Here is a 26,035-nt window from a genome sequence, read left to right on the forward strand (position 1 = left end):
TGTGTACCATACTTGAGTTTAAAATTTAATGATACCAAATCATCATATTTCTAATCAAGTTGATTAACTGTATGTGCTTTAATCTTTATATCTGTGCAATAAGATTTTTTTTTCCCGTAAGAATATTGAGTGTGTTTGGGTACACAACTTCAGATGAAACCTGTATTTTCTATTGTTTCTAAATAGATTGAAGATATTACTTAAAAAAAACCAAAACACTTGATTTAAAGCATAGTGGTTGAACTGGCTTTACCCCTACTGCAGAAATAAATATAGGTTGTCTACCTTTGAATACCTTATATTTGAGTAGTGCATTATCTAATAGTCACATATTTTTTTTACATCTTTATTGGAGTATAATTGCTTTACAATGGTGTAATAGTCACATATTTAATCTTCACAGTGCTCAGAAGATTAAAAGAAGGTAGGCCTCATTTTATAGATGAGGAGGTGAAGGCTCAAGGAGATTAAGTGGCTGCCCAAAAAACCACACACACAGACTGGAAAGTAGGTCTTATGATGCAAGCTGAGTTCTCCGTACCACCGTTTGCTGCTTACCTGTAGCTGTGCTACAATATCATTTTAGATTAGATCAGTTCTGGACGGCAAGAAACTAAGGGGTTATATTACTAGAAAAAATTACATGCATGGTTCCTTAAGCATACTTCCTTCATTGTGGTGAAAATATAGTTGGTTTTGTTTTGTTTTTTCCGGTATGCGGGCCTCTCACTGTTGTGGTCTCTCCCATTGGGGAGCACAGGCTCCGGACGCGCAGGCTCAGCGGCCATGGCTCACGGGCCCACCCGCTCCGCGGCATATGGGATCTTTCCGGACCGGGGCACGAACCTGTGTCCCCTGCATCAGCAGGCGGACTGTCAACCACTGCGCCACCAGGGAGGCCCTGGATAATTGTTTAAATTATTATTCTTAGAGAAGGATAAAATGTGCTTAAAGTTTCAGTGTTTCATCATCTCTGGAGAAATTTGTTTTAATTTGTTCGTAATTTCATTGTAAAATTGCTAAACTAGGAGTGATGTGGTGATGAGAACATAAAACTCCCTGTAATCTGTTACTCAAAAGTGGTAAGTATTTCAGCATACAAGTTAATAAAATATTTTTTATATTTGGAGGGAGAGCAAACAGCTATATTTTATATCTGTGAAGGGGAGTACAGACAGCTGTATTGGACATAAAGCACTGTTACTGTGGTGGTGAATTTTTTTTAATTGGCAGATTTGACTTAAAGTAATTTCAGTTAAAAGTGAATATTTGGTTTACTTTTACTTAAGATAGAAATTAAGAACCATGGTAATTGAGTTTTTATATAAGGCATAATGATAGCTGATTTTTCTCTTGCAGAAACACTCTCAGAGATCAACACTTACGAGAAAGGAAACAGCGAAGGCTTGACTGAGGAGAGAAAGTACAGCATCTTGTGTTTTTGTTTCTTGGAAACTTTTTCTTTAATGACATTTTATGCCTTAATTTTTGTTTGCTTACCACTCTTCTGTCTAGGCGGGGTAGTTTTATTTTTTTCCCTCGAAGTTCTTCCCCCCCAAATAAGTCTTGCATAAAAGATTCATACCAAGTGCGTGGGAATATGGGAAGGGATACATAGGGGCTGTCTAGTGTACATGTAACTTTTTATTACTTAAAGGTACTGAAGAAAATATGGCTCTGGGTTAGTATTGGATCAATTTAGTTGATAGACACATGAGTTTTATTTTTTGGATTTTTCTGTATGTTTGATATATTTCATAGTAAAATATGCCCTGCTCTCCCTGTCGCAGTCTGCCTCTTCCACGTAATAAATGTTCTTTGGTTTGTTGTTGCTTGGGTCTCTGCCCTTCTTATCCTGTTCTCTCTGAGGTCATCAGCTTCTTTCTCTCCATGTTGATTCGGATGGCGTTTCCTCTGCCCTTGGGCACAGTCTGCCCTTGGGCTCTCACCCACTGGGTGGGCGGAAGGCACAGATTTCTTCTCTCTGTTCCTGCCATCCACAGGTACCTTTCCAATCTGTAGCCACTTAGATTGTTAATGTAGATAGAATTTACATTTTCTGAAGCACAAATATAGTTAACAATTTAAGTTAAAAAGCTAAGTTAGAGTATGTATTTTTCTGGAAGCACATACAGTCATCTTAAACTGTAAACTCACATATACAGAATTATGGGCCAGCTGACTTTCCTGCCAGCCTGTAAGTTTCTATTAGGGAATTTTTCCATGATTTAAGTATCAGACTGTGACAGCCTAAGAAGATGTTGTCACCAACTCAAAGAAGAAACTCGACTTTTTTTTTTTTTTTTTTGCTTTTACTGGTAATGTGTGTCAGCTTAGATTAAGTGGAGTTTTTCCTCATGTTAAAAGTTGTTCAAACATTGATGTGCTTCTATTAGATAAAAATTTAAGCTGCCCAGTAAAATCCTTTTCCTTCACAGCCAGATTTCCCTTGTGTCCTTATTGCCAGCAGCATTTTGCTAATTTCCTTTTCTTGTTGGCACATACTAGGAGCACTGGACGTTTAGTTTGTTCATACTCTGTTCAATTCCAATCACAATGAGAATGCAAATGAAAACTGGAATCGCAGAATTGTCCTTTTTATTAAGGAAAATTAGGGAAGCAAGTCATGGAACACATTAAAAAAAATCTAAGTTCATCGGATTCCAAGGTTTTATCGTATGGTACATACTGGAAGTTTGAATAGAAACCGTTTAAATTAAATGGAGTTTAATAATAGTTGGTGGTTGAGCTATTTGCCTTGTTCCCAAAGAGAAACTAACGTAATCTATAGTGCTAGTCTCACAAGTAGAGAGATGGGTTAAATGTCTTCTGGATTAATGCAGCATATTCTCATATTCTCGTACTGGACCACCAGATCTTATTTTTGATCTTTCACATTAATTCACATATTTACTGAGCTCCAGCTGTGTTCCTGACACTGAGGTAAGTGACGTATTTTTTGTTCAGTAGGGCCATGTGTGGTCCATCAACACCTGCCAATCCCAGTCTTGGGGTTCCCTCAAAATACTTAGTTCAGTCATAGATAAGTACTTAACACCTGAGACCATATAATCAAACAGTTATATTCCTTGGCATAGGGCATGCAAATATTGAGACAAATCAGATCCATCGTGCAAGGGATTCTTAACCATGGGTTAAGCAATGAACAGGGGTGGTGGGGGGCAGTGTGGGAAGAGGACATATTTGATGTGCCTTTTTCTTTTGGTAGAATGTTGTTTGCTAGGGCCGCTAGAAATGAAAAAGTTTCAAAATTGTGAACAAGGGTGAGTGATAATCTGAACTCGAGCTCTCTTGCTCCAGAAAACCTGAGGATCCTTCTCAGCAGGGCCTTAAACTGCCGAATTCTAGGTGAGGAATAAAGTCATTGTGATGCCCACCACTCTGAGTCTGCCAGACCAGAGCAGTAAACCAGTAGAGTAACTAGTGGGCTCATCACCAACATGACTGCTGCCTGGATTGGGCCAATCGAGCTCTTCTGGGATTAGCCAAAGAGTGACACCTGGGCTCCTCACCGCTGTGGGTGTTTCTGTAGCCAGACTTGCACCTAAGGAGTGCTTTACTTGTTAAACAGAAGAATCGCAAGGGTGCTTTTTGTTTGCTCTGTTTTTCCAGATGAATTAGAGGGCAACCTGTGGTTCCAAACGTGCAGTTAGGAGTCGTAGGATGGTTTTGTTTGCTGAAATTAAAGAGAGGTTCAGATACGCTAAGACTTCTGCCTATTTGTATGGGGCAGGAGTTGTGGAAGGCTCACCCAGGGAACTGCTAACACTTCCTCTATGCCTGAACATTGTTCAAGTTACCGTTCAGGCACTGTGGTCTAACTTCCCTAGGAAGGTTCTCAAATCTTGGCAGTAGCTTTCAGATAACCTAACATTGGTTTCACTTAAGGCTTTAGCTGCCCAGCCTCAGCCATTTTCCTATGCTTTCCTTGAGACCCTGAGGTGATGCCGTATTTAAAGACTTGTGATAACCTTTTGAAGATCAGGTGCCCACCTGCTGTTACGTGAGCCTTCCAGGAAATGAGACTGACTGTGAGGTTGATCGTACATCAGGCAGAGCCTAGTCTGCTGCCTCCAAGGGTGCGCCCAGATTCCTCTCAAAATGCACTCAGTGAATACTTACATTAAGGCATGCACGTATATGTGAAAACTAAAGACACAAAATTTGGAACTATTGACAGTTTGAAGTCGAGTGCATATGTGGTTTTGGATGTTGATTGAATGACTGAATGTTACCCAAGCCTTTGCCTTTGCCGACATTCCACGCTTACGCATGTAGCCAGAAAGCATCACGTTTCCTAAAAGCAAATCCAGTAAAACCTTGTACATAATTTTTCTCACTGTTTTAAGGAGTTGAGATGCTTTAACCCTTAGAACGATTGGTGCCTGCCCCAAACCTAAGGGTCATTAGCTTCAAGATGGCGGTATTTCTGTTCCTTATGTCCCCCTGCCACGCCTTTATTCTCTCTTGCTGCTGTTAGCGCCACAGTTTTTGCTCTGGCTTAATTTGTTGCCTGTGGAGTACTTGAGAGCCAGGCCCTTTGTTTCCTCTGGGATGGTTTCTTCGCCGTTAAACATGCGTTGTTTCCTGTTCTTTCATTTTTCAACGGAGGGTTCTGGGAAATCTACAACTTTTGTGGCTCTATTATGAATCCTTCTCTGGGTTTTTTAATATGTGCTTCACCTTGCTTCATCATGTGGGGGAGTGGATGCAAAGAATTTGAATTGGGCTTCCATAGGTTTGGGAACCACTGTACCCATCCACTTTTATAGTCCAGCAAACTGAACAGTCAGATATTAAGCATCTTATCTCTTGTCAGAAAGCCAGTAGGGAAGAGAGCTGGGTGGGGAACCCCAAACCACCTCATCTCCAAAGCGGTGGTCATTCCACTACGCTGGGTGTCTGCCTCTGCACATTGCTGGGAGCCAAGGTCCCCCTTTATCTCTTCGTGGAATTCAAAGTTGTCTTTATACCTTGTGTGTTTACAACTGAGACATGCTGTATAGGGCAATTCATGAATTAACTCATTTTAAAAGGGCACTTACTACGTAGAGTTACAGGGCATTGGGGCCACAAAGATGAATATGGCAAGTCCTTGGAAGCAAGGGGCTCACAAGCCCTTTGGGATGAAGGTCCTTCATAGTGCCTATTTTTAAAATTTCCACAAATCTCACAAGGGAGGGGTTGCCATGGATGACAAAAGTAGTTGCCCAGCTTCTCCCTGTATTAAAATCCTCTACCGCTGCTAGTCAACCACTCAGCACACGGCATAGCCTGGGCCACCTGCTTTCCCCGCCCACGCATACATGGAAGAAAGGCACAGGTGATTAACTTTTGATGTGAGGGAGTTTGGAGCAATTGATGCTGTTACCAAAAGAAGGGGTCCATCTACTTGCCACTCTAAAGCCAATAAAGAAGCAAGGTTGGTGGAAAGGAAAGTTTGCTTTATTTTGGAGGCTGGCAACCTGGGGGGAGGGCGGACGCCTGTCCAAAGGCCAACCCTCCAGAGCTGACAGAGGGCAAGAGCTTTTATAGGCGGAGGGAGGGGGCTACATGCAGAAACAGCACAGTCAGCTCTGTCATCTTGAATTTGGTTATGCGGTGGTCTGATCAGCTTCATCTTGATTGTTTTTAAGTACAGTTAATCTTTAGTTCCAGGGTTGGTTTGTTCCCATTTCTTTGAGGCCAGCCCTCGGAATTGTGGCAGCTTATGTCGTGACTACAGCCTTGTCATCATTAGTTCACTTCTTCCACCTGGCGGGGGTTTCAGTATAAGACAGCTCGCAGGATGTGGCTCAGAGTATTATGTATAGCCCTTGAAAAAGGATCTAGAGGTCCTTGATTTGCGTAATGACTAAACTATTATTATTTTGTTGGACTGTCTTCCTGTTTATGCATTTTCTCACTTCTCTGATTAAACTTATTCTTTGGCTAAGATTTTTTCACAGACAGAAGGCAGGCTGAGGACATGGGGGTGGGGGGGGCAAGGACCATATAGGGTCCTACTCCATTTCAATATCTCCACCAGTATTTATAGTTTCAGCCTTTTTACTTCTTAATCATGGAATGAAAATGTGAAATGCCCCCAACTACAGAAGTAAAACTGTCAGGAGCATCCAGAATTGAAATGTAGCTTCTCTCAGGTAAACCTGCTTAGGCAAAGGTGTGCTGGTTCACTGTCAACAACCAATCAGAACAGGTTGGGGAGAGGGTTGCCACCTGTGAAGTTCCCACTTTGACCAGGACTTGGTCTGCTCTTCTCAAACCCCTGCTCTATCTAGAGCGGCATGGGCAACTCGACACTTGCGGCTATTGAACACTTAAAATACAGCTAGTCCAAAAGCAGATGTGCTGTAAGTGTAAATACAACTGAATTTCAAAGACTTAGCTTAAAATATCTCACTCTGATTACATGTTGAGATAGTATTTGGGATCGACTGGGTTAGTAAATTAAGTTCACCTGCTCTTTTTCACTTTAATATGGCTACTAGACCATTTGAAATCACCTGTGTGGCGTGCACTGCCTTTCTATGGGACAGTGCCCATCTAGGGGCAGAGACCATGCCTCCCCCACTGAGCATTTAGACCCGCAGACAAGTTCCCCTGCACAGGTGCTCAGGCATTACTTATGCTGCTCTGGTTGACTGTTTTTACATTTGGGTGCTCAGTAAATATTATTGGGAGGAATGAAACGAGGTGAAAAAATGAGGCCTCTTTTTTTCCCCTCTTCAGTGAAGTTTGCAACAATCGACATTACCATGGGCCACTTTCACTGGAAGTTGTCAATATTGGGAGGATTGGAAACCAACTGAGAACCACAGAGGGAAATGTGACATTTTTAGAATTTTTTGAAAAGGAAAGATGTAAAAACAATTGTTATTAGTCTATCAGATTGCCATTTATAAGAAAAATGGGGGAGGGGCTTGGAAGAAAGGAAACAGGTCAATCTTCCTGGAGGGCAACTTGATAATAATACACATCAAAAGCCTTAAATTGTATATATAGCCTATAGCCTAGAACTTTACCATCTTGCAGTTCACTCCAAGGGAGTAACTGGGCAAAAGCACAAATATCTAATGATTAAAATTAAAAGAGTGGACTGGTTAAGTACACTAGAACATTAAAAGTGGCTAAAAGCCACAGAAAGAAGCAGAAACTAACACACCATTGTAAAGCAATTATACTCCAATAAAGATGTTAAAAATTTTTTTTAATAGATTTTTTTAATGAAAAAATATCTCTACTTGCAGATAACATGAATGTTTATCTAGACAATAGTAAGGAATCTACCAAAAACTGCTAGAATTGTGGCATAGTGTGTTTCCAAAAATAGTCACTGCAGAAGTTCTGGTACCATATCTTACAGAATCTTGTTACTCCCCCCCTCAGAATCTTTTCCCCTTTCCTCGAAATTGGACTATTTTGTGACTGACTTGAAAAATAAAATGCAGTGGAAGTGAAGAAAAGCCACAGAAAGATGTTCAAAAAGGGACATAAAAAAGCTGGTTATGATACACTATGCATGGAATGAGCTAACAATAAAATTTAATATGAGTAGAATGATGCTGGAAGAAGGAACACCATAATGTTAACAGTGCCTATCTCTGGGTGGTGGGGTAGGTGTGCTTTGCTTATCCATTTTTTTTTGGTAATGAGCACACGTTATGCAATGACACTTTTTTTGATGTATGAAAACTACAGATTATGCAATAATAGCTTTTTTTTTGAGTGCTTACTACGCACAAGGCATTGTGCCAGGCATTGAGCTATTTTCGCTTTGTGGTGGTTGATTTTTTTAAAAAATCAAGGCACCTACTAGACTTAAACGAGGATACTGGCCAAAAGGCCCGCTTACTACCGCCCAACTGCAAGAACAGGACAGACAGGTAAACAAAGGGCAATTGCCATTACAAATAGAAACGATGCCAAAGTCAACATTTTCGTGAGGGTCGAAGCAATAAATCCTGCAGAGTCGAAGGGAGATGACACCCTGCTGCACCGCTCGGAGGCTGGGAGACCAGAGCAGAAGTAAGTACCTTTGTTTATTTGCCAGCCTTGGCCAACGCGTTGTTTAAAAACGCGAGAGGCGCTGCGGACCGTGTTCCCATAAGCGCAATGCACCGCCCTTGGGAGAGCGGGCTCAGCCGGCACCGCACTCCGCGCCTCTCCTCCGTGAGGAGCACGGGTGTCCCACGTGGCTCCCACCCGGGCGCCCCTCCCCGGGCCTGCATCGGCCCCTGGCCCGAGCGTGTCCCGCCGCGCGCTCCTCGCCGCGCTCGCCGCCTCTGTTCCGTGAGGAACACAGGTGTCCCACATGACTCCCACCCGGGCGCCCCTCCCCGGGCCTGCAGCGGCCCCTGGCCCGAGCGTGATTCGCCGAGAGCCCAGCCCGAGTGGTCTCCACGCCGCAGGAGCCTGCGTTCCGGGGCGTGGTTAGCTGCGTCGGAAAGGCGCCGCTTCCTTCCTCGCGCTCGCAGGAGAGGAGAAGCCCGGCCCCCGGGCGAACAAGCCCGGCGTGCCGAGACCACTGGCCCCGCGCGAACGCGGCGTCGGGACGGCGGGTTTTGTTCGGCAATGTTTGCGCTCCACCTGAGTGCGGTCGTGGGGCCCGGTCGTCTCTCCGGGAAGTCGGCGTTCCGGGCAAAGCGCACCTGGCGCGCGCCTCCTCCGGGCTCCCCGCTGTCGGCCCCGGGCGAGCCGGCGGGGTTCTTGGGAGGCAGCGCGCGGCGGGCCCGGGAACGGCCCCTCTCATGGGTCCCCGGCAGCGGAGCACCGAGCGGAGGGGCGCGGACCGCAGGTAAGGGGATGGGGGCTCGGTGAATGTGGGTGGAGGAGGGAACCTTATAATACACCCGACAGGCTTGGCGCGGTCGTGGAGCCCCCTGACGTGGCTCGCCTTTCGAATAAAGGCTTTGGGGACAAGCCCAAGCCTCCCCCGCGCTCCATTTTACAGAACAGATGCAGGTGCCCGCTTGGTTTTATCAAGCAGCCCAGTGGCCCCAGCGAGGTCTCTGCAAGCAGAGCCTGAGAGGGGCCCGCTGCCCTGAGAGACTCGCCCTTGGCCTGTGGGAAGTCCAAGGGATTTATCCTCCATGGTGATTTCACCTGCTGGGACCCCCTCCCCGGCCCAACCCCACTCTGGCCAGCTGGACCAGCCTTGCTTCCTGCACTTCTCCAATTCAGGTCCGGCTCTTGGCCACCTTCTGGGATGGGAAAGGGGAGGGTCTCAGAATTGCACCTTAGAAACTCGCCAGGGGGCATGGGTTTAAAAACAGGATGGACACCCAGGCGGAAGAGAAGGGAGGAGGGCACCTTGCTGCCCTTTCATTGTGGAATCAGTGGCTTTCCCGCTGAGAGGGACCTTTCCATGGTGACGCTATGCAGTGTGTTTGGTGTCTTGGAACTGAATAATTAGAACCTGTACAGTTTTCAAATTATGTGGTCCATTAATTTAAAAACAAAACCCCGAGAACCTCTGAGTGTTTTATAAATTGAGGTCTAAAAATTGAAGGTCTGTTCTGCTTCCAGTGTGACATTATATTAAGAAATGTGCAGTTATTGAGAGAAGAGTCAGAAAAGAGAAGGAAACAGAAAACCAAGAGAGGTTTGGCTGTACTTGGCAAAGGCCGTGGAAGTTCATTTGTAAATGCTGCTGGCTTTCGGTAGCCTGCAGCCCTTCTCTTCCTGTGGCTGATGGGGCACAAAGCTCGACTAGATAGTCCCTTGCATTGGGACATGTAGCCCTTCCTCTGCTTTGTAGAAATCCAGCTCAGAGCCACCTCTTGAGGTATAAGAATTTCCCAGCCAGGGTCCCCAGGCAAATCCCGGAGGGTCATGGAGATTCCTTCGCTCATCATACCTGCGTCTTTGAAAACCATCAATGGCGTTTTTCTTTTTTTTTTAACAATTTTTTTTTTAAATTTTATTATTTATTTATTGGCCGCTTTAGGTCTTTGTTGCGGTGCACAGGCTTCTCACTGCGGTGGCTTCTCTTGTTGCAGAGCGTGGGCTCTAGGCGCATGGGCTTCAGTAGTTGTGGTTCACGGGCTCTAGGTGCACAGGTTTCAGTAGTTGTGGCGCACGGGCTTAGTTGCTCCAAGGCATGTGGGATCTTCCCAGACCAGGGCTCGAACCCGTGTCCCCTGCAACCCCTGTGCCACCAGGGAAGTCTGACATTTTTTTCTTTAAATCTGGTTTTTGGTCTATGGTCCAGAGCTTAGTGTAGCTCTTTCCCCGCCCCCTCGCTAGGCTCGAGTTCTTGGAATGAATTATAGTCAGATGCCCGTGTTTTTACAGATGAGGAGACTGAGACCCAGAAAGGGTGGAAGACTGCCCGAGGGAGAATGGGAGAGCTTCCCAGGAACCCTGACTCTTGGGTTTTTAATGAGCTTCTTGAGCATCACAGTCACTAATTGGCAAGTGATGACATTGAGGATAAACTACTGGTGAAAATGTAAAAGCCTTTTGTTAAGAATGTGCCCACCAGGTGCGCATCTTATAGAGCATATTCACTGCATTCCCACCACCTGGGAGGGTGCTGGGCACAGGGCAGATGCTTACTAGTTCTTACTGAATAATTTAAATTTCCTATAATTATATCAATGGAAGGGTCAGCACCACTATAAGGTGTTTTGGAAGACTGGTCTTCACACTTTGGTACTTCACAGATCAGTAAAAAAAAAAAAAAAAAAAAAAACTTTTAATTGAAAGGACTGTAACAGAATTGCTCATTTTTAATTTTATCCCACAAGGATATTAAAAAAAAAAAAGACACATCCCTCCCATCATCTACAAAGCTATTGGAGGTCTCTTGGGAACCCTGCACAAGGGAGGGTCTATCCCGTGCAACACCCCTGCTTCAGCGTCTCCCCAAGCCAGCAACCTGGGACAGCTGAATACACTTGAAGGCCCTTCTCTTAGTTCATCCTTTTATCTTCTAAACAGCTCCAGCCTGCTTACTCTTCCTCTTCCACCCAGAAAACTACCTGCTGGGTTTCCCTGAATGTGATTATGACCCTCCATCCCTCACTTCCTTTCCTGATCCTGGGTCCCTTCTCTTAACTGGATTTCCCTGATCTCCATTAGTCACCTTTGCCCTTGCCAGAGGACTTTTGCACTGTAGTCTCATGTGATGCTGGCAACAACCTTTCCAGGTAAATAGGACGGGTAATGTCACCCCCATTTTTGAAAGAAGAAAACTGAGTGACTAAAGTGAAGGAATTTACCTAAGAGGTCAGCGCTCAGGTCTCCTCATGTCAGACTGGTGCTCTTTGCACGCCAACTGTGTACGGCGCGCTTCTTGGCATGTCCGGGCTGCCAGCATCAGAAGACCTGGGCCTGACACCAAACTTGTGATTTACCAGCTCTTTGACCTTGGACCCCAACTTCTCCAAGACCATTTCCATAAGTATAAAAGTGGAGATGATCATGTGTACCCTATAGGGTATGAGCAGTTAAATGAAGTTAATATACTAAATGCAGTGATAATCTTTTAACATCATATGTTTAGAAAGTCTTTTACCCTTAGGGGGACTTTCACACACTGTTCCACTGGATCTTTACAACACTGTCAGTTTATGAAACAGATGAATGAACTGAGGTGGACAGGGGTGGGGGTGTGTGAGGAGTTGTTTGCAGAGTCACCCGCCTGGTTAGAAGCAGAACTAGTCTGGAATTTCATCCCTGGACTTCCAGTCCTGTGTGTGTCTTTCCAGAGTCCCATGGCAGTGAATTTGGGTCCTGTACAGTTTCAATAAAGGATTTTCAAATACTACCAAAACAAATATCAGAATCTCTTTTGGCTAAAAATGTCCCTTAGCAGGTACAGTGAATGTGGGAAACCTGTGATTTATGCCCAATCTGCCTATTCTCCCCAATTATCCAGAGATCCAGAGGGCACATTGTTTGACCCTTGGGGATGATTTCTGGTTGCCAGACTGTTAGGTTCTGAAAATTGTGATTTTGTTAGAGGGAGCATGGCGTGTCCAGAGCAACTTTTAAAATGCTCTTCTTGCCTTACCAGACTAGAAATGTGTCATCCACTTCCCTTGACTTTCTGGGTCTGAGCCAAGTATTTTGCCAAATGAACAAGGAAGATGTTTGTTACAGGGGAAGACCACGGGCTTCCAGGCTGGAGACTTTTGCCTCTGATTTTAAAGCCTTTCTGTTCAGGTGTGGACTGTTTTTGTAAAGGGTTCAGATTTCCATCCTACTGATGGAGAGGAGGCTGCCAAGGGCTAATCTAATATTCGGGGTTGGAATTGCATTTTGTAAGGAGGTGGAGTGCTCTCCTTTTTCACCCTGCCCTCATTTCATTTCCAATCATAGAGGAGAAGGTGGGCATTGTCCTGCAAAACCGCCTTTAACTATTGCTCAGTCTGGCCCTTCTTTTTCAAAAGTAGCCTTGTTTGGCCTTCCTTTCTTCCTGTCTCATGGGAAACGTATTCCTGGGGCAGCACAGAGTGTGATGTTTTGCAGCGTCCAGCAGCACCCCTCACTCACCCGCTGTCCCGGGTGCTGCATGGAATCAGGATTGGAAAATAAGAATCAGATAAGAAGACAGGGTGGGGGGGTGTCTAAGTCCAAGCGTGAGAACCCCAGAAGCTAGGAATAATGTGTGGGATTAGCATGAGTGATGGAACAGAAAGGAACAAATGTGATGAGGCAGGTGATTCGTAATGGAAGAGGCTTGACAACGCGTACCTGGGAACGAAGGATTTGTTTCTGCCCCTGGGTTGCAGACCACTCCCAACTGCTTTGTACAAGAATGCATAGAGTTCTGGAAATCTTCTCAAGTTTTGTGCTCGAGTATGGGAGTTGCTGGCAGGTATTAGCTCATGGAAGACTGCCAATGGGTGGGATTCAGGGTGGCAGATTTTAAATTATGCTTCTGTTCCTCTATCCTGGTCCCCCAGAACCAGGAAGGTGACAGAAGGAACAGATCACCGGGAGGCCAGAAAGGAGTCCGATGCACTTACTAGCTGTCTAACCTGGGGCGAAACACTTCACTTCTCCATGTCTCAGTTTTCTCATCTGTAAAATGGGAGTAACACGCTGTCACGAGCTGGCTGGGAGAATTAGGAGAGAGAAGATACAGAAGTATGGAGCCTGGTACTGGGCGCTTTAGTGAGTTAAGCGCTCACTAGGTGGGAGCAGCTGTTGGTTTTTACTGTGGAATTCATCCTTTAAAAAATTTTCAGATGTAGGGTTGCGTTTAGAATGTTGAATTAGTATTGCAAGAAAGTTTTGCTATGTGAGTTGGGGGGAATGAACTGAATTTTTGACATGATTGGGTGGGCATAGATAGTAAAGAGTGCTATTAACCCTGCACCAGCATTGAAATAACAGTTTCATTTATCTTGGTGTAAAAAAGAATACAAAGATTCATCCAGAAGTATCCTTCCAGCCGACCTGCCGTGCTGAGTTCCGCTAAGCACGTGTCTCGCCTACTATGTGGCAGGCACGTGAAGCTTGCTGGGGCTCCAGCAGAGACTGAGACACAATCCCTAGTCCCTGAGCCGTTTGCCATCTGGCAGGCAGGACAGATATACCAGCAGGCAGGCTCGGTGTGGGCTGTGTGGCAGTGGGGATTGCAGTGGGTGTGGGAGGACAGGGGAGGGAGGTGCTGCTGAGGTCCCAGAGTCAGCGCCATCTCAGCCAAGCACTTACGAGGAGGCGTCTGACTTCCTACATTGATCTCCAGATTGCCAACACAAATTCTGTTTTAATGAGCAGAACCTTAGGAGGCTCTGGCAAAACATGCATCTGGGCAAGCAGAGGCGCGTGATAGAGCACGATGGATCTGCTTAGGTCTGTCACCTAGCAGAGGGAGGGGCCCGTGTTCACTGAACGCCTTGCTCTGCGTCGGGAACCTTCTGCACTCTCTTTTGCCTTGTCCTCACGGCAGCCTGCGGAGGCTGCTAGAATCCTAGTTTTGTAAAAAAAAATTAACAGGCCTGAGCCTCAGAGTCCCGCGCGTGCCCAAGGTCAGAAGCTGTGATCCCAGAAAATCATCCTGAACCTCGGGACTAGACGGCGTGGAGAAGCCCTTTCCCTTTGCTCTGCACTGGCGCTTGTCTCCAGGCCTCGCCCCTGCCTGGCTTCCAGACCCCAGGTGGGGACTTGTCCTATGGCTGTTGTCTGAAGTAAGAGGAAAGAAAACATGTCCTTGGGGAAAAGGAAAGTCTGTCTTGCTGGCATGAGCGGGGCAGGAGGCATGACAGCCCCTCCACCAGCCGGTATCCTCTCAATCTACCTTTCTCCCTTTGATTGTGTCTGGGAAGCTCCTGCCTTCCTCCCACTTGCAGTATTGCGTGTCCAGTTTTCACTTAGATTAGGTGAGGATGTGAAGCCTCTGAGTTATTTGAAGCACAGAGACCCTCAGCTGGTTAGGATATTCGATTTGGTTTGCTTCAGAAATGTTTTGAAATCCAGCAAGCTGAATAGACAGGGGAGTAAGGTCCGAACATTGTAGGTCCACGATGGAGGGGAGATCAAAAGGGGATTTTTTTTTTTTTAAACCAGAAGACACCTTGGTAGCATCTGGTCCAACCTCTTCATTTTGCAGGTGAGGAACTGTAGGCCCCTCTCAGGGTCGCACAGCATCAGATGAGAAGTAGGGCCCCTGGATCCAGGATGCAGACTCTACCACCGTGCGGTGGGCATGGCTCCTGCCTGTCCGGGGGTGACTTACGGTGTGCCAGCTCAGTGTGGATGGAGTTCAGGGCTGTGGCTCTAGGACTCTGAGCTGACTTCGGCTCCAGGAGTAGCATGGTTAGAGGAAAGCCTATTGGATTAGGAGCCAGAGACTTGAGCTGTGTGATCACCCAGGACCCCTTCCCTTCTAAGCATCAGTGACGCCTTCCAATCATCGCTGGCGTGTGTACATTCATTCACTGAGTCTCCTCTTTACTTTTGACACCAGAGCGTGCCACCTGCGGGTAGGAATGCAGGCCCAGGGGGTAAGCACGGGCCAGGAAAGCGCACCGACCACCACTGGTTATTCATATTTCCTGCAATTCCAGTGAGGTCTGGCAGTAGCACCTTCATGAACACGAGTCGGGTCATTTTTAACTCTTCTGCAGTTCACAAGAATATACATTTCCTGGGTGACTTTGATTTTCAAGGCTCTCAGACTGGTCGGCAGATCCTCTGAATTCAGAGTGGAGTTCTGTTGTGTTCCTGCAGCTGGCAGGTGTGTTTTCAGTGCCCAGGCAGAGGTGGATGGGGTGCAGCAGACGAGTGAGACAAAACGAGTGAGACAAAAGCCACACGGCTGAGTCACCGAAGATGACCAGGAGACTCCCGCCAGGTGTTTTGGAGAACTGGCGTCCCTAGTGGAGGTGGGGAATCCGAAGGGCCAGGATCCATAAATGAAGACTTGGGGCTTCCGCCTTGCTCTCCACGTTCTTAGATGCAGGAGAGTGGCCCTTATTGAGGATGTTAAAGGGATTTTTGGAGTGTCAGGTTGAAGTGAGTTTCCCCGCTGCATGTTGCACGCTTCTGTGCCCCCGCAGAGACTGACCGCTTCTCTCTCTGCCCTCGTCTCTATAGCCTGGGATTCTCCTGGAATCCTGCAGTGTTTCCCTTTCCACATCTCTGCTTAGGATTTTCTCTTTGGAATTAGCTCCTGATTGAGCATCTGTGTTATTTGTTTAGTGGAAAGAAACATGTGCATTGCCTGGCTCCTCCTAGTATGGTGGATTTACAGTGTTGTGTTAGTTTCAGGTGTACAGCAAAGTGAATTAGTTATACATACATCCACTTTTTTTTTAGATTCTTTTCCCATATAGGCCATTACATAGTATTGAGTAGAGTTCCTTGTGCTATACACCAGGTTCTTATTAGTTATCTATTTTATATATAGTAGTGTGTACATGTCAGTCCCAATCTCCCAATTGATCCCTCCTTCCCCACTTCTCCCCTGGTGACCATAAGTTTGTTTTCTATATTTGTGGCTCTACTTCTGTTTTGTAAATAAGTTCATTTGTACCCTTTTTTTTAGATTGCACGTATAAGTGATATCATATATTTGTCTTCCTGTGTCTGATTTCACTCAGTATGACAGTCTCTAGATCCATCCATGTTGCTGCAAATAGCATTACTTTGTTCTTTTTTTATGGCTGAGTAATATTCCATTGTATATATGTGCCACATCTTCTTTATCCATTCCTCTGTTGATGGACATTTAGGTTGCTTCCATGTCCTGGCTATTGTAAATAGTGCTGCAGTGAACGTTGGGGTGCATGTATACTTTTGAACCATGGTTTTCTCCGGGTATATTCCCAGGAGTGGGATTGGTGGGTCATATGGTAGTTCTATTTTTAGTTTTTTAAGGAACCTCCATACTGTTCTCCATAGTGGCTGTATCAATTTACATTCCCATCAACAGTCAAGAGGGTTCCCTTTTCTCCACATCCTCTCCAGCATTTACTGTTTCTAGATTTTTTGATGATGGCCATTCTGACCCATGTGAGGTGATACCTCATTGTAGTTTTGATTTGAATTTCTCTAATAATTAGTGATGTTGAGCATCTTGTGCTTTTTGGCCATCTATATATCTTCTTTGGAGAAATGTCTATTTAGATCTTCTGCCCATTTTTTGATTGGGTTATTTGTTTTTTTGAGATTGAGCTACATGGGCTGTTTGTACATTTTGGAGATTAATCCCTTGTCAGTTGCTTTGTTGGCAAATATTTTCTCCCATCCTGAGGGTTGTCTTTTTGTTTTCTTTATGGTTTCCTTTGCTGTGCAAAAGCTTTTAAGTTTAATTAGATCCCATTTGTTTATTTTTGTTTTTATTTTCATTACTTTAGGAGGTGGATCAAAAAAGATCTTGCTGTGATTTATGTTTAATGCAGAAAAACTGTAGGGTGAGATCTTGAATGTATTGCATCCCAAAGGACAAAATATAGAACCTATTGTTAAGATATTTTTAGATTTTTTTCCCTGCTGAATTATGTTGGGGGGAAAAAGTCTAAATTTCATCTATATGATCCCTTTCAGTTCTTACGCTACATGTATACTTAGCAAGATATAAGTCTGTCTGAATTGTGCATCATATCTTTGTGATTGAAATGATAATATTGCATTTCCAGGCCTCACAGCTAAAATTAGAAGTAAACCTCAGATATGTGCCCTTATGGAAGCAAAGTTACGGTCTATGGTTTCTCAAGAAAAGCTCTCACTTCCCATCCTTAATATCGCCCTCAAAAATCGATAAGTAATCAGGCTCCATGGAACTGAATTTTACCCATACTATAAGCATTAGGCAACAAAAAAACTTTACAAAAATACTTTTGTTGCTTCCTCCGCCATGTTACTGTTTTTAAGTAATTTAGAAAGTGCGGGCTGGGAGACCTTGCTCGGTTTCAGAAAATGAAGACTTTGAAATCAAATCTTCAGTCTATCAGAATCTAACTCCTTGTGAAGAAGTGGAGCTGCTAAGAGGGAGGGGCTTTCCCCAGGGTCACATGGCTGGTCGGGGCCGAGGCTGAGCAGGGCCCCGGGTCTCTTAACTCTGGACACAGGGCACCTTGCCAGAGTCTGTGAATAATGGAGCAAATCAGTTTTCTGTTTACTTCCCACTTTGGCCCTCCCAAGTTCTAGCCCCTCTGAAATATGAGATGGTAGAAAGGAATAGTGTGTTTTGTGGATTGTCGCCCAACGAGTAAGAACCAGTGGGCTGGGTGGCTGGCTGAGGCTAGCCCAGGGTCCTCTTGCGGTCTCTGAGGCTCTCTTCCAGTTCTTCCCTGCTCTGTGTTTCTGTGAGTAGGGGTATACTCTCTGCTCATTGGCTGCTGTCACCACCTGCCTGTTCTCCGGAGCCTCAGGGAGATAAGGGAGGCTGGAAGAAGGGTGTGCTTGCCCAGCCTGCCTATCCCCTCTCCTGAAGCCATGTAGGTGCTGAATGTGACACAGTAGCTTCATGGCCAAGGAATTGGGGAGAGATGAGATGTGTTTGGGGACAGGGAGCGAATGCGGTCCCTGGGGGCCCAGGCACAGTAAAGGTTCTGTTCTAGCTCATCGTGGAACTTCACCGTCTGTAGCCTGTCCAGTTTACAGGGCACTTGATCTGACCACCCCTAGGTTGTACAGATGAGGCAGGGGAGGCCCAGAGAGGTTCTGTGATTTGCCTGGGGCTGCACAGCTATCAGTAGCAGGGCTGAGATGAAAACCCGCCACCCACTCCACCCCCTCCCCGTCCAGCTTCTTAGCACCACCCATTGCCCCCGCCCTCCCCAGGTAGGTGGTCCTCAGAGGTGTGGGCTGACTTGGTTGGGAGAGGAAGCAACAGTCACACGTTCATCAGCTCCCTGTTCCAAGGGGGACTTCTGCAGAGTCCTGAGGTAGTTTCACAGGGGCGCAGTGGGGACATCACCCCTGTACCTGCTCCCCTGAAGGACGCCTCACCTGAAGCCTGGCACCCACCAGGACAGCTGGGCACATGGTGCAGAGTTACATTAGCTGAGTCACATCTGTAGTGAGCGGCCTCTGGTCACGGAGCGCCTCCTCCCTCCTATCCGGGGCGATGGCTGGTCTGTCTCCTGCTGGAGAATTTGCTGGTAAGATGGATTCCTTAGCTCCTGGACCCTTTGCCAGTAATTCATGGGCTCATTCAGGAAAGCTTAGTGCCTACTGGCTTTGACACAGGGTCAAAGGATGTGAGCATTTTTATAGTTCTTAATTCATTTGGCCAAACTGTGTGCAGAGAGCTGGGCTGGGCTCTGTGGAGGACAGGTGGAAGTGTTCCTGCCCTCGGAGAACTTCCGGGGGTGCAGGGCTCATGGGAGCTGCACCGCATCACGGGATGGGCTGCAGCAGGACCCCCCCCCCACCAGGTTGACAAGATCTTGATGATGTCGAGTGCACTGACGCAGAAAGCCTCCATTTTCTGGAGGACCAATTTGCTGAATTACTGAGTGACTTTTGTGATCTTTTGTTTTTGGAGTTTGGGGGTAAGTGTTGCCTCTGCTTCTGTCCCAGCATCTGCCGTGTGTTTTATGGAAGTGGAGGATTTTTTTTTCTTTAATTCAGTCTACCGTCTGTGTTGTAGTTTATGTCTTGTTTCTCCCTCTGGTGGCAAAATGGCAGTGGCGGACTCTCTTGGACTTCATGACATCTACTTACTTGTCTGACAGCTTTTGACTGTGGAGCTAATGGCTGGTTCAGCATTTTGGCCTAGAACCATCTTCTACTCGAGTAGAGATTAGGGGGAGGACATATCAGGTGAGCAGGAACTCAGATACGGTCGGGGGAGAAGTAGACACTGGTTTAGTTTGTTTTTCAGGGACTAGTGAATGTAGAGGAGCCACAGAAGGTGGAGCTGGGACCAGCCAAGGGGGTAGTTGCTTAAAGCAGTGGTCCCCAACCTTTTTGGCACCAGAGACTGGTTTTGTGGAAGACAGTTTTTCCACAGACCCACATGGAGGGGGATGGTTTCGGGGTGATTCAAGAGCATTACATGTATTATGCACTTTATTTCTGTTATTATTACATTGTAATATATAATGAAATAATTATACAACTCACCATAATGCTGACAGGAGGCGGAGCTCAGGCGGTGATGCGAGCAATGGGGAGCGGCTCTAAATACAGATGAAGCTTCGCTCACTTGCCTGCCTGCCGCTCACCTCCCGCTGTGCAGTCCGGTTCCTAACCGGTCATGGACCAGTACTGGTCCATGGCCCGGGGGTTGGGGACCCCTGGCCTAATGAACTCCAGGGGGTGCTGCCAACGAGAAGCATGCCCCCCAGAACCTGACATCAGTTTTTGGTGTCCTCCTCCTGGTCACCTTCCTGGCAGGGGCAAATCCCCCTGAGCCCAGCTTCCCCGTGTTGTGTGATTGCTACCCCACACCCACCCCCGCCTGGCTCGCTCTCCTTCACCTCTTTCCTCGGCAGTCCCCCCCACCCCATCTCACATTCCTTCGTCTGCCCCATTCCTGGCCTGTCCGGCTCCTGGGCTTTGCCCACCCTCACTTTGTGCCCACTGTGCTTATCCAGCAGACATGGACGTTTATAAGCATCTACATGTCTGCTTCTTCTGACAGTGACCATGCACAGTTGGCTTTTCAAATAATCCCTCCAAGTGGCACCTCACTGTCTTCAGAACTTTCTTTCTTTTTTTTTTTTTTTTGCGGTACGCGGGCCTCTCACTGCTGTGGCCTCTTTTGTTGCGGAGCACAGGCTCCGGACGCGCAGGCTCAGCGGCCATGGCTCACGGGCCCAGCCGCTCCGCGGCATGTGGGATCCTCCCGGACTGGGGCACGAACCCGTGTCCCCTGCATCGGCAGGCGGACTCTCAACCACTGCGCCACCAGGGAAGCCCATCTTCAGAACTTTCATCGGGGTTGGCTTGCTGTTCAGCACCTGGCATGTTACCTGCCCTCAAAGTTTATTTTGAAAATTGTTGTTGGCTGCTCATATGCCATTATTACAATTTTACTGGGTATCACATAGAAGAAAAAAAATGTATCCACAAACTTTCTACCCCAAAACTTTTTAGTGCTTGTTCATATTAATTGCACTGAATGAATGTATCAGTGTTTACTGAGAGTTCTATCTCTTTGGATATTTGTTATCGCCATCATTCCTCTGAAACAAGTCACATTGAAGGGAGTGTCTTGGTGCACATTTTCCCTTCTCTAAAGTTGTTTTTCCGTTGGATCAATTCCCAGGTGCGATACTATGGAGCCTAAGCGCTTTGATGACTCTTAATTCATTTGGCTAAATTGTTTTCCAAAAGGGTTGTACCAATTTACAGTGTCACCACTGGAAAAGCTTTTCCTGATTTAATCTTTCCCCAGTTACATTTAAATTTAAAACTTGATCATCTAAGTTTCACATTTAAAAGGGTATCCCACTGTTTGAGTTAAAGTGTTTTGTCACCTGTTTGAAAATTTTCCTTGTGCTTTTCTATGAATTCTCTTTGTTCTATGAATTGTCTGTTCATATCCAAGGTTAATGTTTATGGCAAGTTGCTACACCCCAGAGGGGCACTCAGTTATCACGCCTACCCAGGGACGAACCTCATCAGAATCACAGGCTCTCTATATCCCCCCATATATCTTTTAAATTTTTCTCTTCAAAATACCCAAATTTAAATGCAAAGATACCTGATAGAAGTGGGGCAATTGGTGGGGGCGGAGGGAATTATTTATGTTATCCATCTGGTAATTTTTAAGATACAATATCATTAAACTCTCACATTCCTGTTTTCTCTCTTGTGACCCGTTTGTTCTGGTCATATAACGTGGAGACTAAGACTCCTCCCCTCTCTGCCTTGTAATGACTGCTTCTGGTGTTTTCTCTCCTAGTGCCCCCATCCCTCCCTCTTCAGGAAGTCCACGTGAGCAAGCAGACCATTGGGAAGATTTCAGTCGCCAGCAAAAGTAAGCCCACGTTTTACTTAACCCTCCAAACACCTACTTCAGCCTCTGTGTGATGGACTCAAGAGAAGCCACGTTACTCCGGACAGTTTCTGCCCCACTCCTGTCTTCTTTCATGCCGTGGCCAGAGTTATTTTCCCCAAACAGGGGCCTGACCAAGTTCCTCTCCTGGTTAAAAACCCTAGGAAGATCCCTGTTGCCGAATTTCTTGGCCCGTGCTTCAAGGTCTTCTGTTGTGTGACCACCATCTACGCAACCGGCCTCGTCCGCTGCCATATTCCTTCTCTTCCTCCCTGCTCGTCATCCCCTCCACATGCTCAAGCCACACCCGCCCACTCCTAGGGACCCTGCAGTCCCTTCCCTTCCTCTCTGGTGAAATCCCCCTTGCACGCTGCTACCAGGTGGCGCCTTCTCACTGGTGCTTCTCTGACTTCTGCTCTCTTGCATCTTCCTGGTGAGGTGATAGGGTGTGGACTCTGGAGTCACACCTGTGGACAGTTTGATTCCCGGCTCCACCACTTTCTGGTACTTTGGCCTTAGGAAATTCCTGAATTTCCCTGTGCCCTGCTCTCCTTATCTCTCCAATGGGAATGCAGATTGTAAATCTGTTTAGGGGTGGGGGTAGGGGGCTAGAGAGCTGATAGCTAAAGAGTATAGGGTTTCCTTTTGAGGAGATGGAAAATGTTCTAAAATTGATGGTGATGGTGATAAATACATCTGTGAATATACTAAAAACCATTGAAGTGTATACTTTAAATGGGTGACTGGTATGGTATGTGAATATTATCTCAATATACCTGTTGAAAAATAAAGAAATAGTATATCTCAAGGTGGTTATGAGAATTAAATAAATTAGTACATATAAAGCGTTTAAAGCAGCACCCGGCATATAGGAAAGATGCAGTCAGTGCTGGTTATCATTACGTAGACTCTTGGGTAATGCAGTCATATGAACCAGGGTGCCTGGCTGTGTCCCAGACAAGATTGTGACCCCTGAGGGCGGGAACCAAGGCTCTTGGGTGTCCCTCACTGGCCCAGTAGCCCCTCCTCTCATACGGCTCAGTTAGTGTTGTTGAATTAGACTCTTCCATTATTATACAGACTTTCATGAGTTGTGCTCATGGTAGGTAGGTGCTCCCTGCTGCAGAGGAGGGCTGCCTCTGGCGCAGAATTTCTCCAGTGTTATTTCCCCCATTGGGCTTAGAGGAGCTTGACCCACCACAAGGTTGTTTCCGCCTCCACTCTGCTTTGGGAGTAAGATCTTTTGGGGACCAGACTGTAGGGAAGCTGATTGTCACCCATTCTGTCCCCCTCTCCCCTAGTGATGTGGTGCTCGGCTGTGGCGGACGTCCTGTTTCTGAACGATGGCTCTCACAGCATTGGGAAAGGGAGCTTTGAAAGGTGCAAGCACTTTGCCGTCACGGTCTGTGATGCTCTGGACATCAACCCCAGGAGGGTGAGTGCAAGTCTCGTTGTCTTTGTATGAGGGCGCCTTTGGCTGCAAGTGACAGAAATTCTGTCTTAAGCAGAAGAGGTCATTTACTGGATTGTGGAACCAGGAAGACTAAGGAGGTGAATCCTGGTTCTAGGCACAGTGGGATCCGGGGACTCGATCCCTCTCTTTTTCTCCTCCTCTCCCTTTTGCTTCCCTCTGTTGGCTTCCTTCCCAGGCAGGTTTTCCTTACATAGCAAAGTTGCCCTACATTGTCCCTCAAGGTAGTCACCCCAGGAAAAAGAAAGTAGACTTCTTACCCTGTAGAGCTGGCAGCAGTCCCAGGGAGGGCTCTGATTGGACAGGCATAGGTCACATGACAATCCCTTGACCAATCACAGAAGTCAAAGGGAAGAGCTTGTCTGGCCAAACCCGAGTCATGTGCTTATCCTCATTCTTGCAGTGGGGATGAACACTTGCATTTCCCACTAGAAAGAGAGGTTGTGTTTGTAGAACAGTGGGAAAAAGAAAGCATGCTGGCAGACAAAAACTATAACTGCCTCTGAAGACTAGAGTCGTAATATGAAACACAGCTCCTGCCCTCTCTGTTCACTTGAAAGGAACAGCTCCTGCCTAATCAATCCAGCCAGTATCTTCATTTCTTGTTCTTCCTGGTTTCAAATAGCAAGTCTTAAATGTCAGCAGTGCGCTAGCTGTGGCTCTTGTTGCTAAAGGGGCATTTTGGAACAACTCAACAGAAAAACAGGCAGTGAACACAGATAGTTCCCAGAAAATGAAACGTAGATGGCCCTTTGACATAGGAAAAGATGCCCAACCTCACTCAATGTAATAGCAAATCTCTGACCGATATACCGTTTTTCACTTAACTAGATTAAGCAAAAATCCAAAGTTTGGTGTCATGCTCCATTGGCAAGTCTGTAGGAAACCGGTGTTCTCATGCACTGCTGGTGGGAATGTGCAACCTCTCTATAGAGGAATCTGTAATAACAGTGTCTATCAAAATTACAAAGGCTGGGACCCTTTGACTCAGTATTTTATTCTACAGATACTCCCACAGGTGCAAAATAATGCACATATGAAGTTATTCATTGCAGTGTTGTTTGTAACTGTAAAAGATTTCAGGCAACCCAAAGGCCTGCTCACAGGGGACAGGTAAATCTATTATGGTGTCTTCATATAATGAAACACAGGGCAGCTTTAGAAAGTAAATGAGGAAAATCGCTGATGTGGAAAGACACCAAAACAAATTGAGTGTAAAAATAAGGTGCAGGGTTTCCCTGGTGGCGCAGTGGTTGGGAGTCCGCCTGCCAATGCAGGGGACATGGGTTCGTGCCCCGATCCGGGACGATCCCACATGCCGCAGAGCGGCTGGGCCCGTGAGCCATGGCCGCTGAGCCTACAGGTCCGGAGCCTGTGCTCCGCAACGGGGGAGGCCACAAGAGTGAGAGGCCCGGGTACCGCAAAAAAAAAAAAAAAAAAAAAAAAAGGTGCAAATGGTATGTATAATGTGTTACCTTTTATGAAAAATGGAGATGAAGAGAGTCTATGTTTGTATTCGTCTGTATGTGCATGAAGAAACTCTGGAGGGATTTGTAAGAGGCTAAGAGCAGCGGTTTCCCGTTGAGGGAGAGGGTGGGAACTGAGCAGATGGAGCACAAGTCCAGAGGGAGGCCCATCGGTATAGACATCTTTATACTTTATGGATTTTGAACCACGTGAACTGACTCAAAAATCAAGTAAATTTAAGGAGGGCATTTTGGTCTGGAAAGCTATAATTACTTGAATTAGGGGCTAGTCACATACAGGTCGGGGAAGAAAGTGGTTTTCCAAGATGGCATTCCTGGGTTAATCCTAGAAAAACTTCTAGGATTTAGGAGCAAAATAATGGCTTTTAACGAGAGCCAGATTTTCTCCAGAATGACATGTCATTTGTGGAGAGTGAGCACATTACCCTGGACCTCAGGCTGTCTTGCATGGTTATAGCTGACATCATTCCATCGAGGCATGAACAGCCTGGAAGTTCCAACCGTGAAGTCAACCCATCACAGACCCTCAGAGGGTCAGGGCCAAGGGCAGCTGAATCTCTACCCTCCTACACACAGGGCCCTGATTTTGAAAGGAAGTGATTCTCTATGAAGTTTCACTAATTTTTTCATGGAGGAAGAGCCATAAAGATCAAACACTGTTGACCTTGGCATGGATATAATATGTCCTGAAATGGGTGGCCTGGAGACCCCAGCGGATGGCAGGTTGGAAGGGAAGAGTTGTATGGATTATTAGAGAATGTTTTACAACTGAAGAAACAGGCTCAGAGAGGCTAAGTGACTGCCTAGGGTCACACAGCAATCTTAGAAGAGAGCTAAGCTTGGAAGAACTGGTGCTCTTGACTCTCAGCCCAGGACTTCACATTCTGCTGTCGCAACCACGTAGCACGTGGACAGCAGGCAACATGGTGGTGTGTGTATGTGTATCTGTGTATGCGGAAGTGGTGGGTGCTGATGGAATTCAGCATCCTCAAAGAGAGGGTAAGAAAACTATGACAGAAAAACTTGATGGGTGATGCTGTTGGGAGCAACTGTCTCAACACACAGGTCCCCAGATTTCAGGGAATTTAATCTCAATGTTGCCAAACCACGTCTAGAATGTGGCACTTTTTAGGTTAGATATTGGCAAACCAGACGGTGCCCACAGCAAGGAGACAGAACACTGAGAGGCCTGGACTTTTCCAGGTGAGGGAACCTGATTATCATTTTCATGGGAAAGAGGGTGCCTAGCGGCTCTCTTTTATTAAGAGGACATAGTCTGGGTGTTGAGGGAACTGTATTTGGCTTGTCCTGAGAAAACTTTCTCACAGCAAGAGCTGTTGAGCAAAGGAGTTGGGTGTCTATTTCACGAGCAAACGAGAACCTCCACCTCCAAGCTGCTCAGACTCGATGGAATTGCTAGCGAAGGGTTTTTGCATTGGGGTGATTTCAGATGCTTCAGTCTGACTTGTGGCTTCAGGTTTTGTGTGTTTGCTGCTGCATTTTGGTGTCATCGTCTTATCTCCATGTACAAGGGATTTGATTTGCACCTAATTTTACTTTCCAGGAAGAAATGTTTAAGTAGCTATAAATTAAGGCTTTTTATGGAGGCTCTGTTTTGAGGTGGATTTAAGGTGTTTAAAAAGTCTT

General features: G+C 46.2%; 2 protein-coding genes across 2 annotated transcripts in view; both read left to right on the top strand.

Moving 5' to 3' along the window:
- Positions 1–1,483, top strand: part of TDRD1 (tudor domain containing 1) — a 44,456-nt gene extending 42,973 nt beyond the window's left edge. The window contains exon 25 of the mRNA XM_033420616.2: positions 1,360–1,483. The gene's annotated coding sequence lies outside the window, so the exon portion shown is untranslated. The remainder of the gene's footprint in view (positions 1–1,359) is intronic.
- Positions 1,484–8,172: 6,689 nt separating this feature from the next.
- VWA2 (von Willebrand factor A domain containing 2) overlaps positions 8,173–26,035 on the top strand; it is a 72,072-nt gene continuing 54,209 nt past the window's right edge. The window contains 3 exon segments of the mRNA XM_049697075.1: positions 8,173–8,818; positions 21,338–21,412; positions 22,732–22,865. Coding sequence (XP_049553032.1) covers positions 8,596–8,818; positions 21,338–21,412; positions 22,732–22,865 — 432 coding nt within the window. The 5' untranslated portion in view covers positions 8,173–8,595.

This window comes from Orcinus orca, chromosome 14 (genome assembly GCF_937001465.1).
Source record: "Orcinus orca chromosome 14, mOrcOrc1.1, whole genome shotgun sequence".
In the NCBI taxonomy this organism is placed as follows: Eukaryota; Metazoa; Chordata; class Mammalia; order Artiodactyla; family Delphinidae; genus Orcinus; species Orcinus orca.